General features: G+C 36.7%; 1 protein-coding gene across 1 annotated transcript in view; it reads right to left on the reverse strand.

The window, feature by feature from the left end:
- LOC126191025 (nitrilase and fragile histidine triad fusion protein NitFhit) overlaps positions 1-13,705 on the reverse strand; it is a 70,800-nt gene extending 57,095 nt beyond the window's left edge. Inside the window, exons 1-3 of the mRNA XM_049931724.1 lie at positions 13,297-13,705; positions 5,067-5,222; positions 4,791-4,990 (exon numbers count right to left, since the gene is read on the reverse strand). Of these exons, the coding sequence (XP_049787681.1) occupies positions 4,791-4,990; positions 5,067-5,222; positions 13,297-13,479 (539 nt within the window). The 5' untranslated portion in view covers positions 13,480-13,705. The remainder of the gene's footprint in view (positions 1-4,790; positions 4,991-5,066; positions 5,223-13,296) is intronic.
- Positions 13,706-20,703: the final 6,998 nt, after the last annotated feature.

The raw sequence follows: 20,703 nt of genomic DNA on the forward strand, positions 1-20,703 counted from the left end.
TTTACGGAGACAGGGACAGTGTATGATTTGAGAGGAGTAGATAACCAAGAATATTGACTGTGTAAGATAAACCTTCAATCACTCTGTTGAAAAGTCTATTTATATGTCTGTCAGACTGTACAGGAATCACTGTACCAAAATTTATACCCTTACAAAGTTGTTTTAGGCACTCAACAAAAAGATTAACTATAATAAAAAGAGTTTGGAGTTAACATGCTGCAATAAATGTCTGCGGATGAGACTTTCCTTACTTGAGTCTGTTTCAGAGACAATGTAATCTTTCATCTTTCAGGAACCTGGATACACAAAAGATATAAAAGCATGCTACCACAACTACATGATCTTTAAGCAATCCCACATGACACAATAGTGGGCAGCACGTGCGTATGAGGCGCGCACGCGGCGCGCGCACACACACACACACACACACACACACACACACACACACACACACAGAGAGAGAGAGAGAGAGAGAGACTACAGAAGAGTTGTCCTCAGCCTCAAGGTTGGTTAGAACATTGCATTGTGCTTCACTCTAATGTCCCTTTGAACCCTCAGTTATATAGAGACCAATAGTTTATCATGAGCTCTGAGTCACAGTGCAATTTGGCGTTTTTCATATTAATATCTCATTGCCACAGCTGAAAGAAACTACAAGTGACAAGCAATCCTAGGACCAACTGAAGATTTAATACTGAAATTTGGATCAGTGGTCTGACATTTACCAAATAGACCTAGAGCCCACACAAGTGACAGATGTACAAACTAAATATTAATTTAAATATTTATTTATAAAAATTAGTAATTTAAATTAGTTACAGTTGTTTACATATACAGCCTACAGATCTGAAGCATCAAACATCTTCAACCTACTAATTTGAGTGAAATTGTAAATTGCGAAGCATTAATGTATGGAAGAGCTAAGCTTGTAACAATTTACAATTTCTTTTCTTCTACTACAAGCATCAACTATACAGACAGTTTCTTGCCATCATTGTTGAAGTAGTAATGAAATTTTTAAATGACGCAGTACTGCACTCTGCAATCAGAAATTGCACAGGCACCAACAACAAAATGTCATATATAATACGGAATGTATGTTGATGCAGTTTCTCAATATCAAGTGTTCTCTTCCATGCATAGGTGACTGCGTAGATTATGTTTTTTCTTAAACCATTGACACACAGTGTAATTTCCACAGCCTTACTGATGATTTAGTCTCAGTAGTTTAAAGTGTTTTTGTATTTACAATAGCTGAAGACTATGATTGGATGAACAGCAAGACCATAAGAGTAAAAATGGCTTCGAGTGCTTTTGAGAAGCTACATTATTTCCAACACCAACTTCCTGAAAAGTAATGTTCACATTCAGTGTATGTTAACAATTTTGTCTTATGGCAATCAGACAAAGGCTTTTAAAGCAAAAACAATCCAAAAATTGAGGGTTTCCCTGTGAGCAATTCGGAGATGCTTGATGGAAATTAATAGGAGAGTCAAAAAAAGAAATAAATACTTCATGGGATGGACTGTGTGATGAAGCAAGCTGGGATCTTTTTACTTCCCCTCTTTTTTGCCATCTGCCTCTGTAAAAGCCATTTTTTCATGTCTGGCTAATTACCATTAACATACGTGAGTATAACCTGCATTTTCATAAAAGAGAAAGGTTGGCCCTCAGTTTTAAAGAATATAACACCAGATCTAATTTTGTGTTTAGTTTTATGTATGTAATTATTTTCTAATCTATGTAATTATGTAATGTATTCTAATGTATGTAATTATTTTCTAATTATTTTCTAATTTATTTCAACTGTTCCTAGTTAATACTTTTGTTATAGGATGAAATTAGTAATATTTTCGTAACTTAAATTCTGTTGTTGACTTATAAACAAATATAAATTCTGTACTAATTATAAACATTTGGAGGAACAACTGACAGTATTCTTAAAGCCTCTATTTGGATCTATTCGAAAACATGTTAGCAGAGCAAGCCCTTAATTAATTCCAAAGTAATTACCAGTCTTGAAAAAATATTGTTTGAGTAACTGTATCTTCTAATTTCATCATTTAAACAAATAATTCAGCTTAACCTGTGTAGAAGAAGAAACTGTTAAAAAGACAGAATTTTACTATATATCCAATTAATTGAATGAAGCATTATTTCAATTGTAATTTCTGTCAATTAAATGTCAAACAATGTGCAGTTTCAGTGCCTATAACTGTACTGCTATATAAGGCCTGATTTTTGGTCTCGAGACAGTCAGTCCACGGGCGAGATTCAGACAAGAAACCTGTGTTGGTTAGAACAACAAAAATGCATCAACTTAACTATGAAATAAGTGTAACTCAAATAGGGCATGTGTCTAGTCAATTTATTTGAAAGACTGTGAAATGTGTGGTTAGGTTTTTACTGCTCATAGATGTTCAACTGCAAACTATTGTAGCAGTATGCTGACGTATGCCTGCAAACTATTAATGAAGCTTATCAACATTTACCAGTAGTTAACTGGCCATATAAGTGTGTAATATTGGGGGGTTATGAACAGTGAAAGAAAATAACTGTGAAATGCAAACGCGCACCTGTCGGCTACATCATTACAGTATTCAGTGTTGAACTTCCACCCCCCATTTTTCAGCCAGTATAACAACTCAGTACATTAACACCGAGGACTATCAACGAGATAATAAAACTGGCAAACATCACAACTGGAGTGGAAGATGTAGAGAGAATACATAGCGATGCAAATGGGTTATTGGCGGACCATGAAAAGTTTTTGTTGGATTCCAACAGAAAAAAGGATCGAGAAATATACCTTATGGAAGGTGGGCAGATGACAGTAGAAAACGTGCAGGATTAACATGAATGTATATATATCTGCTGCCGCTGCTGACGATGCAGTACAGGACATATGAAAATAAGTAAGCCACTTGCATATAAATTCAACTTCTCTCTCTCTCTCTCTCTCTCTGTCTCTCTCTCTCTCTCTCTCTCTCTCTCTCTCTCTCTCTCTCTCACACACACACACACACACACACACACACACACACACACACACACACACACACACACAATTATTTATATTTTATGTTACTGCAAGTAACTAAGTACATAAATCAAAAAATATACATGTTAAGCTGAAAAGAGCCTAAAGAAGTGTTCACAGTGGTACAGTTTACAACATTAAAGAACTGATGAAGTATATGTGCAATACGAGAATATGGACAAGGTGCAATCAGTGGTCCAACAATAAAAAACTATTAGTTCCATGATTCTGTGGTTTTATATAACATAGTACAAAATACACTGCCAGAAAAAAAATTAATACACCCTTTTACAGGTTTCCAATTCACTCAAGATTTATTGTTGCAACAGTGCATATGGAGTACATGAAGTGATTACATTTGCAAATCAATAGCACAAGTGGATCTGAGGTACCAGGTATCAACCCATGCTGAAACATCCATATCAGCAAGTGGCGTAGCCTTCACAGGTGGGATGCAGATGCTGACCCTGGATGACAGGGTCAATCATATAGATGGCAATTATACTGTCATGAGATATGTGATGCCATGCCTACTCGACTTGTTGACACAGTTCTGTAACTGTTGTCGATTGACAAGGTGCATGAGTCACTTCTTGTCATATCGTATCCCACATGTGCTGAATTGGAGACAAGTTCGGAGATCACATTGGCTAAGAAGTTGCAGTACATCTTGCAGGGTGTGTTGAGCTTCAGGGACAGTGTGTGGGTGAGCATTATTCTCTTGGAACAACACACCACCATCCTGTTGCAAGAACAACAAAAGAACAGTCCTAACAACATTCTGCACGTACCAAGCACTGGTTTAGCATCCCCTCCAGAAACATCAAAGATGAACGGGAGTCATAGCTTTTTGCAGGGGCCAGAGTGTCACTCTACAAGACAGCGCTCACCAGGTCTACACTGTACGCACAAACGACAATCACTTGCATTAAGGAAGAATCTGCTTTCATCATCGAAGACCACAGCATTCCATTTCATTTTCCAAGTGATCTTCAGATGACACCAGCTGAGCCACGCAAGTCGATGCTGTGGTGTGACTGGAAAACGTGTTAGACCGTGCGTGCCTGTAGTCCCACAGCTAATAATCAATCTGTAACAGGTCATGCTGATGTGTCTAGGCTCACAAATCCTCTTATCTGTGCTGAGATAGTGCACAGTCTGACACTGCTGCCCTTACAATATGATGATCTTGGTAGGCATCTGTGCTGTGTGGACGAACAGAACCTTGTCTAGGGTATGAGAATGTTCACGTGACCACTGATGTAGCACGTCCAACTTGAGTGGCAATTCTCTGAAAGAGCCACCCTACCACTCAGAAGGCCACAATTTAACTCCTTTCAAGCTCACTCATTTGCCAGTACGAAACACGAGTGCATCATGCAAGGTTACCTGCTTGCTTCACATGTTTACACCACACTGAGCTTTCTGGCTGCGAGCATTTCCTACTAAAATGTAGACACAGATAGATGGTGCTCTGGTAGCTATGCCACTATGCTATCTGTTGGCGGACCATGCTGAAACCATTATCAGATGTCTACTATCCCCCATGTGCTATATGCCATCATCGGAACAAAATTGATGTCTTTCCAGGACTATTAATTCTTTCTCCAGCAGTGTATTTATCACGTAGAAACAGTAGCAAAATGTTTCTATATTAGTAATAATAGAAGCCCTAAAATATGGGCACTGCTTGCATATACTATCATCAAGAGGATAATATGACTGAGAACAAGTTTATTTTAAGGATACGATAGCGAGACCAACTCTTCCAATGGGTGTCTCAACTGGAGCTATTATTTCTTTCCCTCTTTCAACATAATCTGATTCTTTTAACCTCACTCCCTTTTCTGGAATTTCAACATCAAATAAATGAGTTTTTCTATAGATTGCTGCCACATTTCCGGAGCTGTCTATCACAACATGTGAATTTCTTACTTTAGTGGGTGACATCTGAAAATAAAAACGTAAATCAGATTATATGTACAGCATAGTCATCACAGTTTTATTAAAAAGAAAACTATTTTACCTTCTCATGCAAACCTCCGAGAGAGAGCCACACATTATTGTTTTTGGCCAACTGACAATACTTCTGCATCAATGGGCCTGGAAAAGGCTCTGACAATGCAAATGTCTCATCCTTACTTTCTCCAATGAAATCACATGCTTCAGGAAGAAAGACCATCTTAAAAAAAGAAAAAAAAAACAATGAAACTATGTTATTAGTGAGAATTTACACTCAAGGAAAGACAATAAGCAACATAATATGACAGAATGATACGTACAGCATCTCATCCCCATTTCATTGCAGTATGGACGCTAGTTTGGGAAAAACAGAAACTACTGGCAACAAGTCTGTCTCCCCATGACAGCAGCAAAAAACAAAGACATAAAATGCTCACTGAATACCAATATCAGTAAAATACACACCATGGTCCACAGACGTAATAAGTTTGTTCTCGAAAGATTATGTTGTGTTTGCAGTTGGTCAAATGACGTAAACAAAAAAGTAACTTAAAAAGCAAAACTAAATTCAAAAAAGTGCCCAGGACAGCTGACACACACAAATGTTTCCACACTGAATGTCCCATGTCGATACGACTGATCTCCATGGTCATGAGTACACAAGGAAATTACTGCTGCCAATAAACAAATATCAATATTATGCACACATTTCATAAATTTAAAAATCCTGGATGTTAGCAACACGACTGCTGATTACACACTCTACATGGATAAACCTTAATGGCCTAGGGAAAAACTGTTTGTTAAAAATATAAACAATTAGATTAGACATCAACAACAGGAACCAAATACCCAACAGGAAATCATCTTAAACTGGCATTCTCACAGCACAGGCGAGACCACACCAACACCTTCATTATCAACAACACCTGCCGAAAAAACATCTCATCTGAAATGCACTAGGAAGGAACCTCAGCATTTTTTATGGTGAGTCACCCAATGGAGGCACAGCATATGTCATCTGATGCATTTCATCGGGGCAGCCACTTGACAGTATTCAAGACTTTTGTATGTCTAGCCAGCCAGATATCAATGCAAAAAGTGGGTTTTTCTCACATATTAATGTACAGTCACTTAAAAATCAACTTACAGAAATGGTTGGAAGAATTAAATTGTCAGGTTTTGCTAGAAAATGAACATTGGCTAATTTATAGTGAATTTGAATCTTTAAGTGTACCTTATCAATACCAATTAGTGACATGTTCCTGTAGAATAAATTTGAAGCACGATGGTCATTTCAATCTATATCAAAGAAACAAATAATTTAGAATATGAAATGAGAGATGTACGTTTTTTTATGTATAGAAGCAGTTTTTGATGTTTCAGCAATACTGATGCCAAGTCGACAACTAACAGCTGTATCAGTGTACCATTCCCCTAGTAATAACATAGAATAATTTACAGAAAATTTTGAAAAATTGACAATAATGTTTTTAAAATATAAAAATGGCAGATTTATGATATTTGGCGATATGAAAGTAGAGATTAGGTATAAGACCAAACATATGAAGCACCTATTAGACACATTAAGATTGCTAAACTTCTACAGTCTAAATGACAAACCCACCAGGCACAAGGCATGCTTTCTTCGGAATATCAGATCATGCAGGGCTTTGGCTTAGGCAACCTCTAAACAACAAAACATACAGTTTTTCAAGTGACCTAGGAGAATAACCATACCAATCAACGAAAAAAAAATTGAGTCAGTTAAAAGTCAATCTTTATCACATAAACTGGGGTACAGTACTCACAAATTTTTAGAATTATTAGTGGAGAACCTTGACTTGTGTTGTCCCAGGTATCATAAAAATACACAAAGCAGAACCAGTGCTATATAAAGTTCAAGAACTGAGAAACTGGTACATGCCATACCTGAGTAAACTTAGGGAGGAAATGATGGTACACTATGACAGACTGCAACTGAGACAAGCTGAGAAGAAAACTTACAAAACAGCAAGAAGGGTGTATAGATCAGAAATTAGAGTTGCCAAGAGGACAGCCAATGACAACTATATATTCAGTTCAACAAATAAGTGTAAAGCGGTGCGGAAAGTTAACAAAACAGGGATAAGCTCCGAAAATAAGCATAAAAATATTCCAATTTAATCAAATACCTTAAATGGACATTTTACCAGTTCTGACGCAAATAAAAATCTGACTGAAGATTCGAATAAAGCTGTGGTTTTGCTCCCAGCTTTAGACAGTAAGCAACATGACAACTTCTGCTGGTCTTGTGTACCCTACAGACAAGTTAGTGAACCAATTGCCCAATTTAGAAACTCAAAAGCAGAAAATTTATAGGACTTCCAAATTAAGTAATAAAAATATAAAGAACTAACCAAAATCATCAACCAAATGCTACATGAAGGAATTTACCCAGACTGCCCAAAAATTACTACCGTGGCACCTATCCATAAGAAAGGTGATAAAGCATCCCTTGATAACTATTGTCCAATCGTCCCATCTCACTAGTACCAATCATATCAAAAATTATAGCATACTGTATGCACCAACAGATGAACCAGCACATCAAGCAAAATGATCTACTTAGCTCCTCACAATATGGTTTCAGATCTCATCTTTCCTTTGTCAAAGTAGTTGAGACTATCATCACAAAAATATATCCCACTTTTGAGACTAAGAAAATATTCTGTCCAACTCTTCTAGATTCGAGAAAAGCTTTTGATACAGCCTTCCATAGTGCGCTTATCAAAAAGCTCCAGTAATATGAGTTGGAGAGAACATTACTCGCCTTATCGAGTCTTACCTAAGCAACAGAGAGCGGGTGGTATCTATAAACAACCAAAGCTCAAACTCATTTCCTGTTACAAAAAGCATTTCACAGGGCTCAGTAATGGGTCCATTCCCATTCATTGTATTATATAACAATCAAATGGTATATCCTAAAGCAGGCTAGCTAAGGTTTACAACAGCCAAACTATCTAGGCTCCAGATTTTTCAATAGACTGGGAGTCTATCTTCCCATTCTGTCTGCTATAGCGCATTTAAGATTTTTATAGCAAATTAGTGTAAGAAGAAAGTGAACCATTTCATAAAAGAGATGAGGAATCAGATTTAAATGACAAAGTTTTGACTACTGTCACACTAAGCTGCAATAAATCACTGGTTAAAAGGTTCTCACATATATAATTTTCACATTACATGTGACAATGTGTCACTGATGTAAATATCATCAAATTTTTATGTACATGTCTCTTAGATTTATAAGTAAATATTTACACCAATAACATGTAAACTGTCCAAGGATGAATAAATTCTATTCTGTTCTATTTTATTCACAACAAGAATTACAGTCATTCTCATTCATCCAGGACACCACATTAACTGGCTTTGGCAACTCACAACCATACTCTACCCTTTCAATCTCAGTATTAGTAAGTTATTTGCACAATTATCAATTTACAGTTATATATGTGAGAGCTTACTGCAAGGAAAGTATAAATTATATTTACAGACTATGAACATACACATGTCTAATCAGGAGAGAAGAGAGCAGTTAGTCAGCTGTCATCTTTTTTAATCAATCATCCCAGAAACTGCATGAAGTAATTTAGGAAAACCACAGAAAATATGAATCAAGATGACTGTACTGAATATCAGCCTCCATCCTCCAGAATTTGAGGCCCATATCTTAATGAATGAACTAGCTCTGTTGATTATACCTAACATACAATTCTATTACTCGTGGATTAGACAATGGAAAGCCCTGGATGGCAGTCAGGCTCCAGTTTGTAGGACACTAGCTATGTGAGTGTGAGTTGTGCTTGTGTGAATATGTGCCATTACAGAATTTGCCCGAAAGCTTATTTTTGCAGTCTTTTACAATGTGACTGTCTGGGACTGCCTCCTCAATAAACAGAATCAGAATTTTACTGCCTCATGAAACACACACATAAATCATTCACTTAAAATACAGGAGACTTATAAATATACATAATGTGCCTTAGATACACACAATGTGTCAAACAAAGAACAAAAACAATCTCAATTTACAAAAATCATTACTCCACAAAGAAACCGTCATCATCATTTAAAAATTTCATGAATGGGTAACAACATTTTTTAACTATGATGATGCATAATCTTATCTCCAGTAAACCTAATTCCATACCATGAAAGTTATTTGTTTTTTAATTTACTATAAATCTTCACAGCCATCTAATGAGGACTCCGGAGTAGAGTTTTAGTCTATGAGATGGAAATATGACAATATCTTTGTTTCTTGTGTTATACATATGTTAAAAATGGTTTTCTATAAATAATTCTGGACTGATGTGGATAAAGACAAAAAGTTCATTGATGTAAATACACGAAACTGTCAAAATTTTTATATCCCTGAATAAAGGTGGGCATGATCCTCTAGGCTTAATGTTGCACAAATTTCTAAAGAGAGTTTTTTGAAGTAATGATGTTCTATTCACACCACTTGCATTCCCCTGAAGGATTATTCCGTATCTGAAAATGGCTTCAAAACAGCTGTGGTAAACAGCTTTCCTAGTGCCAATGCCACTTGCCACAGGGCAATATTGTCACTGTGAATGCTAGACTGTTTAGCTTCTTTGCCAAGTAGCTTATATGCAAAGACAAGGATAATTTTTTTCTATAAATATCTCCAGGAATTTGACAGATTCTACTTCCTTAAGTTCCTGATTTTTATGGATAATTTGGAAGTCACTTGATTTTGGCTGTTTAGATGGGTTTTTTCATGTTTATTCAATTCTTTTACATTTGTGTATACTTGGAATAAGTTAGCTTGATACCATAAAATAATTATGCATTGTTTATTTAGCCTTTTCACATTTTTCATTGCACACAACTCCACACACATGCAGCCAACTTAGGACCATGCCTATGTTGCCACACTTCTATTACAACTCCGTGTATTTCCTAAGTATGACTTACTGCTACACTATAATTTTGTACTGACATTAGTTAGCTTTGCCACCAAGAAACCAAAATAGTTATAATCTAGACATAATAAAAAAGTAATAGATTGTATTGTGTATCCTTTAACATACTGCATAAATAAGTGTATATCTGAGGGATATTTTCCTGATGAGCTAAAAGTGTCTAGTGTAGTCCCAATAGACAAAAAAGGAGATATTGACTCACCTTCAAGTTACAGACCAATTTCCATAGTCCCAGCTCTCTCTAAAGTGTTTGAATCAGTAATATACCACCAATTATCTGATTACTTTGAAAATGCATGAATAATTAGCAAATCACAGTATGGTTTTAGGAAAAACTTGTCAACCGTTGATGCTATAGACTCAGCAGTCAAACACATACATCAAGTTTTTGAGGATAAAGGATTTGCTGCTCAATTCACCTTTTGTGATCTAAGTAAGGCTTTTGAATGTGTAGAGCATAAAATACTCCTAGAAAATATGGAGTGCTACGGCAGTGGAGGTAACAGCCTTAAACTATTAAAATCAAACCTACAGGATCACAAGTGAGCTGTTTGTGTAGGTAAAGAAAAGTCCAGTATTGAATTAGTTAAAACAGGTGTACCACAGGGATCTGTATTGGGGCCTTTTATGTTCTTAATAATGATTAATGATCTGCCATCATTCATCAAGTCCATAACAGTACTATATGCAGATGATAAATGATCTGCTATCATTCATCGAGTCCACGACAGTACTACATGCAGATGATACAACATTCCTTCATTGTAGTAATGATTTCAGTAGCTTCAAAGCTTGTGTTGCAGAGACAATGGCTCAAGCAGCATACTAGTTTAAAGCAAATGACTTCCTACTGAATGATAACAAAATGCAGCACATAGTTATCAGTGTAAAACAGAAGCCTCCATCAGATGATCCTAGTTGTGTTAAGTTTTTAGGGGTATATATAGGTGAAAAATTATCCTGGAGCCAACATGAACAATATATTACTGGTAAATTGTCTAGAGTGATGTTTCTGTCAAGGCGACTTATGGACTGTGTACCTCAAAATTGTGTTAGAATGTCGTATTTTGCATTTTTCCCAAGCATCCTAACATATGGTATTATTTTATGGGGGAACTCTAGTTCAGTGTGTGACATCCTAATACTACAAAAGAAAAACATTAGGATAATTACTGGTTCTCCATATAAAGCACACTGCAAGCCATTGTTCTGTGAATAAAAAATCATGACTGTAATAAACCTATATATTTACTATGTTTTACTCCAAACAAAAAAGAAGTTACCGGAAGCAAAATGTAGAGACAATATACATTTCCTCAACACAAGAAAGAGCAGATGCATTTATACTTCTTACCACAGATGGTCAAAGTCACTTAACAGCTATGAACTGACAGCACAAATTATTTAATGTTGTTGTCTTCAGTCCTGAGACTGGTTTGATGCAGCTCTCCATGCTACTCTATCCTGTGCAAGCTTCATCATCTCCCAGTACCTACTGCAACCTATATCCTTCTGAATCTGCTTGGTGTATTCATCTCTTGGTCTCCTTCTACAAATTTTACCCTCCACGCTGCCCTCCAATACTAAATTGGTGATCCCTTGATGCCTCAGAACATGTCCTACCAACCGGTCCCTTCTTCTTGTCAAGTTGTGCCACAAATTCCTCTTCTCCCCAATTCTATTCAATACCTCTTCATTAGTTATGTGATCTACCCATCTAATTTTCAGCAATTATTTAATAAGCTTCCACAATATGTACACGAACTAACTGAACAAGCATTCACACAAAAACTGTACGAATGGCTAGTTGCTCACCCATTCTATGACATAAATGATTATTTCAACTGTAATATAATTTTGTAGTATTAATGACATGCCTCTTGTTTTCTTTGAATTAACGGTTATATTGTATTATATGCCTGACATGGTCTATTGCTGTAATGGCCTAATGACAATAAAATTACTATTATTATTATTATTATTGGGCTTTGCTACAGATCAGTCTGTACCTACGATCTACACATTAAAAATAATATAACAGCAAAATAAATATTATGAATGTTTGGCTCCTGCTGGGTTTTTACCAGTATGTATGACATCTCGTTCTATGTCATGAGTCAATGTTCAGTCCTGGTAAGTTCAAATAGCACATTGTTTGCCCAACTTTTAACAATGGCAACCATGTCTAAATTTATTGATAAAAATTTTAATGTCGCTCACTACCATTTGTGTGGTCTGTCACAAGTTCAGATCTTATGTCTTGTGAATTCTTCAAGTGGTTTGGGTGAAAGCTGGAACACATAGGAAAGGACTGTGAAATTGACAAGAATTAGAGGTCAAGTTGTAGTAGGTTACATGAGATAACCCACATTAAGTCTGTTAGAAAACTCATCCCTAAACAGGGGAAGCTGGTGGGCACCACTAGTTTCTACATTGCATTTTAAGTTTCATAATCCAATTATCCTCACAACTGAAACCACTGATTAGTAATCATTCTGTTCCACATGCTGCCACTCAAACTATAACACACGATCACACCCTAGATCTATGGAAGTAGTAACTAATGGTGCAAGACAATGATATGTCATTCTTCTATACCTGAATATGGTGTAACACATGGAATGAGTGAACCAGTAATAGTTACTAACTTGGTGAACACTGTTAACAAACCCATCTGCTAACTACAAGATATGGTGACACAGAGATTAAATGCAATTAATAAATATAATGCACAAAAACATTTTTTAGACGGTGAATATGACTTATTATCCTACATGCTAATAACAATTATACATTTATTGGCTTACAGCACTGTGTAAGCCAAATAAACAGTGAGTGTGGTTGCTTCTACAAGTTGATCTCGGCACAACCCAGGTCGTAAAACAATTTCACACGGCAAACTGGATTGTTTGACACACAACTGTACAGTCTTTAATAACTTTTCATGGCTTGGGCCGAGCAGTTTGTAGTGCTTTATTGAAATTTTTAACGTGTTCACTGTCTGATTTCCCAGCTTTTCTTTGCCTTGTTTGCTGTTATATTTGGAACCTGGCTTCTTTCTAGTGTTGTTTTCATCTATTTTTTCCCTGACAACACCTTTCGTGCCACTATTTATACAAATAGTACACAGACATCAATGTGTTTTCTGTATTTTGAAAATTTTTGGTAATGATTTCATACCAGAGTTGCAAGTGTTAAACACCAGGTCAACAGAAATTTTTATAAAGTAATCAAATTTCGAACAGTGGTGTAGCTTGAAAGGAGTGATTTCTGAAAAACTGCGTTATTTGTTTGCAGCCTTACCTGTGCACGACTTTCTTTTGCAGTTTCGATTAAAGATTTACAGGTTTCGAAGTTTTTATCTTTGTCATTCGTGGCTGTAAGTTGACAGACAGCTATTGTTTTCCGTTCCATTGTACTTAGTGTGGCGAAACTTCTCTTCGTTGTTGACGATGCGAGACACAAGAACAATCCTAATCTCGTCATGAGTATGTCAAGTTATTAACTCGCAAGCATCGGTTATCTCTCCGCAACACTGTTTCCAAGGTCACTTAGAATGTCCTCTGAGAAGGTTATGTTTACAATACGGAGAAATTAAGATTCAATACAAATATTTACCGGTGAACTACGTTACACAACTTCGACTGTCAGAAAGTGTCATAACAAATGTACTTCGCGCGTCGTCTGATCTGTTTTCCTCAGGGTTGCCAATTAACTCACTAGTCATTTTTGTTTCAGTTTCACTGTATATAAATGGCAATCAATATGCTGATGTTGCGAAAAATTAAATTTGGAAAATTACTTTATAATACGACTGTTTTAAGGAAAAGGTACAATAATTTAGCACAATTTTTGAAGAAAGAAATGCCGCTTAATTCTACATCGCATTACGTAGGTCATAGCGCCTTATTTGAATAGTTCGTAAACAGCAACTGGTGCAACAGTTACCTCTAGGTAAAAGTTGAAGCAATGGGAGGCATGTAACCTATAGCTCAGAATGAGCACTAACTTTTGCGGCCGGCAGAAAATATGAAGCTTCTGTTAAATCATTTTTTTAAAAAATAAAAGTTAAAAGTTTGTCACTACGAACTGAAAAGGCGCCCCGAGACATTATGGACAAAGATGGGTGGCGGTGAGTACGAACTAAATTCAACAATGAAGCCACGATATTTCAACCATTTTACGCGCTGCCGCGGGGGGGGGATATATTTCCCATTAAATGTATTTCTTTACAGCGTTTACGGGAATATATGTCCCACTTTGGTACGCTCCTGACATCTAGCGGGAGTCCACAGTACCAGCCGCAGGTTCTGTTTACTGAAATAAAGCGTTCAGGACTGTGGAAAGTATATTTCCTACCAAACAACGGCATTTTAATGGTTCTTAGGAAGTGTAGTTACCACCAAAGTAGTTTCTGGAAGAGGTTTGGGAAGTGTACTTACCACAAGATTAACCTGTCGTTTATGATATGGCACTGACACGCTGCGACCTGAGCAAGGTGTTTGATTGCATCTCACACAAGATACTGATTAATAAGCTAAAATGTTATGGTACTGAAGGTGTAATCCTAGCTATTCTTCAATCCTATCATGAAAACCGAAGACAAATAGTATCAGTCCATGGAGCAATCTCCCAAGAGCAAAAATTAGAGCAAGGTGTACCCCCAAAATCCGTCACAGGACCTCTCCTGTTCCTTACTATGTCAATAATATAGGTTGTATCTACGACATTCTACAGTCTGCTGATGATACCACACTGTTTGCCAAGGGAAAACGGCTGAACAAGCTCTGTTGGCAGCAGACGTACTCGGTGAAAGCATTAAAGAGTGGTTCATTAAAAAATAAATGAATCAAGAAAAAACACAACACATGATATGCAGTCTCAGCAACGTTTGCTGCCAGGATGACATGAAGGCTGTCAAACTACTAGGCTTCATGACAGACAGCGAACTGACAATGAACAAGCACACAGAGTATGTTTGTTTGAAGCTCTTTCGTGTTATATACCTGCTAATAAAACTAAAAGGTGTGTTAACCGACCAGTACCTATTAACAGTTTATTATGCACTCTTTCATAGCCATATTAATTATAGTCTGCTGTTATGGGGACAATCTTCAGGTTGTAAAGAGGTGTTAAAAAAAAGGAAGAAGAAGAAGGGTGCACAGGACTTGAAGAACACTCATTATATTCTATTGAAGAATTTTTCAAGATTGACCAAAGTGAATGGACAAAATAATATTGACATAATATGTTGTATCTGCCGTTATTGTGAATACTTTTCTGTATGCTGTATAAAATTGTAACCAAATCTTATATATGTAACCCTGACACAGTCTGCCCAGTCATGACTGGTAAATGACTCAGATCTAGTAATAAAGTAATATGGTCCCAGGGAAGCATACTTAACCACCAACTTACAGATATCCCATAGCTTTTGGGAATACGTCTTACCACCTCTGTCTATGCCAAGCATCTTGTGGTTGTACAGGGCACGAGGTGTGTGAAAACTCCAGCAATAATCATTTTCTGTTTTACATGGGATCACTTCTATTGTCAGAACACATTACTTCTCTTCTGTAATATACATTACTGTGACCTGTATCAGCTCATACCTTTATTGCGTGACAAAGTTTCTAGGATTTTTTCACAGTCTGGAAAGTAAACTTTAATACCAGTACAAAATATAATTTGAAAACTGGTTTATCATTTTTTTAAAGGAAAATGACAAAGAATAATGTATATATGTTTATACAAAGACGTACATGCCAGAAGAAGCATTGGAGTTGCTGTTTCCACTACTTACCAATCCTGAGGACTACGAAATAGGAAGTGATAAAGCTACAGAAAATGAATTTGTTTTAGACATTCTGCAAGGACCCTGATCCATGTTTTGTTCCACAGCCTGATATCAATAATAGTGTACATGGTTCCTGCACTATGGGCGTTGAGATTTCTAGTGATGGTACCATAAGTACAGAAGAAGATTCATTGGCAGAAGAGGAATGGTCTGGTAACACTGCTGTTTTTGACTTTCTTTGATGTGTATACACAACAAGAATCAGTTGTCAACCACCCACTTAAAAAAAAAAGAAAAAAAAAGAACAAGCACTGAGCCGGACTACTTCCTTTCTTTATTTACAGTTGTGATGCTAGAGCATGTGGTTCAGCATTCAGCAGAAAAATCTGTATGCAGAGCAATTAAAAAAAAAATGGTAGTCTGGCCAGACTGTACGTGAGGTGACAAAGAACTGGACAGGTTTATCTATAGATGAGTTACAGGCCTAGATTGGAATGAATATCTTGATGGATATCATTGTGTTACCCAGAATGGTGCACTACTTGAGTTCAGAACCTGCTTTAGGTAATCCTTATAAATTGCAGCCTATGAAATGCAAACATTTCAAAAAGTTATGTGAAACTATTCACATAAATGACAATACATTGAATCCGCCATGATAAACTTCATAAGGCCAGACCTCTGACAATATTTCTAAACAACACAATTTGTAAGCCATACACTGCCAGTAAGTTATTGGTTGTGGATGAAAGCATTATACCTTTCAAGGGATGGACATCACTCAAGCAGTACATGCCTTTGAAGCCGGTCAAATGAGGATACAATGTGTGGTGTTTAGCACAAAATTTGATATTTACATAGGAAAAATCAGCCAATGGATGTACAGAAAAGTTTCTGGGAGAGTGTGTAGTCATTAGCCTAACCAAAGACCTGAAACATAGTAACAATATGGTAGCATTTGACAACTTCTTCACCACTGTAAATCTAATACAAACACTATTGAACAATGGGATCTATTCTACATGCACTGTGATAGCAAACCGAAAGGGTTGCCTCCAATGATGACAGAGAAATCTACCATGAAAAGAGGAGACTTTCAGTTCCAGTGTAAACATGGTCCTGCAGCTATAAAATGGATGGACAGTAAACCTGTCACTATTCTGACAACTTTGGACAACCCTACAGACACCACATTTGTCTCAAGGGAGAATAAGGGTGGTACTGCCAGCAATATTACTTGTCCACAACCTGTAGCAACAGACAATAATATAGTGGGAGGTGTAAAACACTTTGATCAACTTAGAGAATGTTATGCAATTGGTCGACGTTCTCATAAGTGGTGGCATCATATCCTCTACTTCCCTCTAGACATGGTGATTATAAATGCATTTATATTGCACGGAACTAATACAGGATAAGAATAATATGAAGATCAATTGAACTTTTAATTGGGTTGCAAAACATTTGATAGATGGCTTCACATTCCGCACAGAGAAAGACCATTCAGTAAACCTGTTAACCAAGAATACTGTATTCAATCATGTTCAACTGGCAAAAGTAAGAGATCAAATACCTATTTTGGGAAAAACATACAGATGATGCCGAAAGTCTTCTACAAAAGCTGGAAACAAGAACAAAATACATATGCTGCTCCTGCAAAGTGCCCCTGTGTATTGAACCATGCTTCCACCAGTATCGTGGAAAATAAAAATGATTGTGACAGCCATTTGAACATTTGCTGTAGAAAGAAATATTACTTGTAAACCAAGATTAAATTTTTCACATTGAACATAAACCACTTATAAACTTAAAATGTAATTATTTTCCAACAGGAACGGGAAACAACTCTTGGATTTCTGTGCCAGTATGGGCTTAGTAATCACAAACTCCTTTTTTAAACATAAGAACATCTCACAGCCACATGATAACTGGCCATCATTTTGTTAATGGTCATGGTGTGATATTCTGAGCGTAGGTGAACAACTACACTTGTAGGACTGAACCAAAGACTGAAGGTTCTGTGACAAGCTGGCTGTGACTTCCTGGACTTGTGCCATAGGGTTCAGAACTATAGGGTCCTCCTAAATGAGACAGGTGTGCACTAGACATTGGAGGCTGCTACTAAGGGAGCTGACGGTGTGTAGGGTGCACACAAGGATTTTTTAGATTAGGAGACTTTCAATCCAGTCCAGATAACAATAGCTGTATAAAACCCAGAAGTATCAGTGTAAGATCGAAAGAAAGGCCACCCATAGGCAAATGAACCATGGCCTTGCTGTTGGTGGGGAGGCTTGCATGCCTCAGCGATGTAGATAGCTGTATAAAAGTGCAACCATAACGGAAGGGTGTCTGTTGAGCGGCCAAACAAACATGTAGTTCCTGAAGAGGGGCAGCAGCCTTTTCGAAAGTTGCAGAGGCAACAGTCTCGATGATTGACTGATCTGGCATTGCAACATGAACCAAAACCACCTTGATCTGCTGGTACTGTGAATGGCTGAAAGCAAGGGGAAACTACAGCCTTAATTTTTCATGAGGACATACAGCTCTACTGTATGGTTAAATGATGACAGCATTCTCTTGGGTAAAATATTCCAGAGGTAAAATTGTCACCCATTTCGATCTCTGGGTAGAGACTAATTAGGAGGACATCATTATCAGGAAAAACAAAACTGGCATTCTACAGATTGGAACTGGAATGTCAGAGACCTTAACTGGGTGGGTAGGTAAGAAAATTAAAGAAGGGAAATGGATATGTTAAAGTTAGATATAGTGGGAATTATTGAAGTTCAGTGGCAGGAGGAACAGGACTTGTGGTCAGGTGAATAATGGGTTAAAAGTACAAAATCAAATAGGGATAATGCAGACATAGGTTTAATCATGAATAAAAAAATAGGAACACATATACGAACAGCACAGTGAAAGCATTATTGTAGTCAAGCTAAGACACAAGGCCCATTTCCACCACAGTAGTACAACTTTCTATGCGAACTATCTCTGCAGATGAGGAGAAGATTGAAGAAATGTATGATGAAATAAAACAAATTATTCAGATAAGTTACTGGACAAGAAAATTTAATAATCATGGGGGACTGGAATTCAAATGCATGAAAAGTTAAAGAAGGAAAAGTAGTAGGTGAATATGGGCTGGGGAAAAGGAATGAAAGAGAAGGCCGCCTGGTAGAATTTTGCATGGTTAATCACACTTACTTTAAGAATCACAAAAGACGGTATATACATGGAAGAAACCAGGAGACACCATAAGGTTTCAGATCGATTCTATAATGAAGACCACATGGAAAGAAGGGGTAAGTCCATTTTATAGATTTTTTAGGAGAACAGTTTTAAAGTTCAAAATGTTACAGTTTCATTTTTTATTGAAGTATGCTTTTGTAATTTATACAGTACATTCAACGACCTTTTCTTTAGGATTCCTTAAAAGTTGAAAAACAATATAAAAAACTGGATCCTGTATATTTTTTTTATCTGATTGTCTATTTTTTTAATTTCTTTGTATAATGCACTAATTACATTGTAAGTCAGAATGTAATGTGATATTGGGATGATACTTCACTATAAAACTGCCCTGCAACTCCCTTGACAAAGACCTATTCAGCTTTGAATCTAGTCATTATTGTACAGGATATGTTCATTACTAATCAGATTTTAGTAACAATATTGTTTATCAATATTTTGTTTTTATTTTCATTGAACTTGTGTAAATTATAATGATTAATATGCCCATGTCTCAACTGTGTATCTTTAAATCACCTGGTATACAACTACAAACAATTGTTCAATAAATGGTTACAACACATACATTAAAAATACAGTTAATAGGATGTAATTTCAGTTATCAGCATGAATCACAATTTTTATAACCCATAGTCTTCATTTCTCACTTTTTACTTATTACAAACAAATAACACAAAATGCGTTTGTAAATTCACTGCCAGAAAGGAATATTTGTACAGTTCTCTTGGGCCCCTGTGTCACAGAACATCTTCAGTTCTTGCAGATCACGATACTTTTCCTTGGTGGTAGGTAGCAGTCCTGAAACAATGGACATGCAACCTCTTTATTAGCATGGTATCTCAATAGTTTTGTAATAATTAAGCAGGACCTGCTATTTCACACACTGATATGATCTAGTTTCATTTCATTACTATGACTAAAATCTCTGCCAACCTACCTTCGTAACAGGGTGAAGGGGACACAAACTCTCCTTCTGCAAGTTCTGGTTCCTCTGCCATTCGTCCAGCAGGAGCAATAACAACTGATGTGAGATCCGTTGTGTCACGACGTATGATAAGCCTTGGATGGTGACGTTCCATCTTCATCTCCTTAATAATTTGTGATGGGAATGGGCATTTTGGTCTGTATCCTGGTTGCAAGAAATCAGTCCAATGACGTATCACTGAGCCATCAACTTCAACAACCTAAAAAGGAGTGGGTTTCGCACGCATGTCTTTAATTATGTCTGTCCAGTCCTTTTGGAGCTCAACATTTGTTTTACGCCAGATGAGGCCCAAGTATTTGTCGCTTTCCAGATACAAATGTCTTCTTACTTGGAATGTCACACAAATTGATTCAAATCACTTTGCATGATGGACAAGATAATGGATGACCCTTAAAAGGGTGTAAGGTTTTTTTTAGGATCCAGAAATGAAGCAACATAATGATGCGGGAAAGAAACTACTTCATTTGAACCTTTCTTCCCAACAGTTTCAGGATAAACACAAAACACTGCATTACTGTCTGTGTCGATGAATGTTAAACAGATATAGAGAAAGCTGTCACTTATAATAGACAATGTTGGTGCTGATGTTTGGACATGGAAGATTTCGTTGGAAATCCATACATATCGATTCTGTATTTGTAAACCTTCTGCTCATCTGACAAGATTGTCTTTTACA

This window comes from Schistocerca cancellata, chromosome 6, assembly GCF_023864275.1.
Source record: "Schistocerca cancellata isolate TAMUIC-IGC-003103 chromosome 6, iqSchCanc2.1, whole genome shotgun sequence".
NCBI classification, from domain to species: Eukaryota; Metazoa; Arthropoda; class Insecta; order Orthoptera; family Acrididae; genus Schistocerca; species Schistocerca cancellata.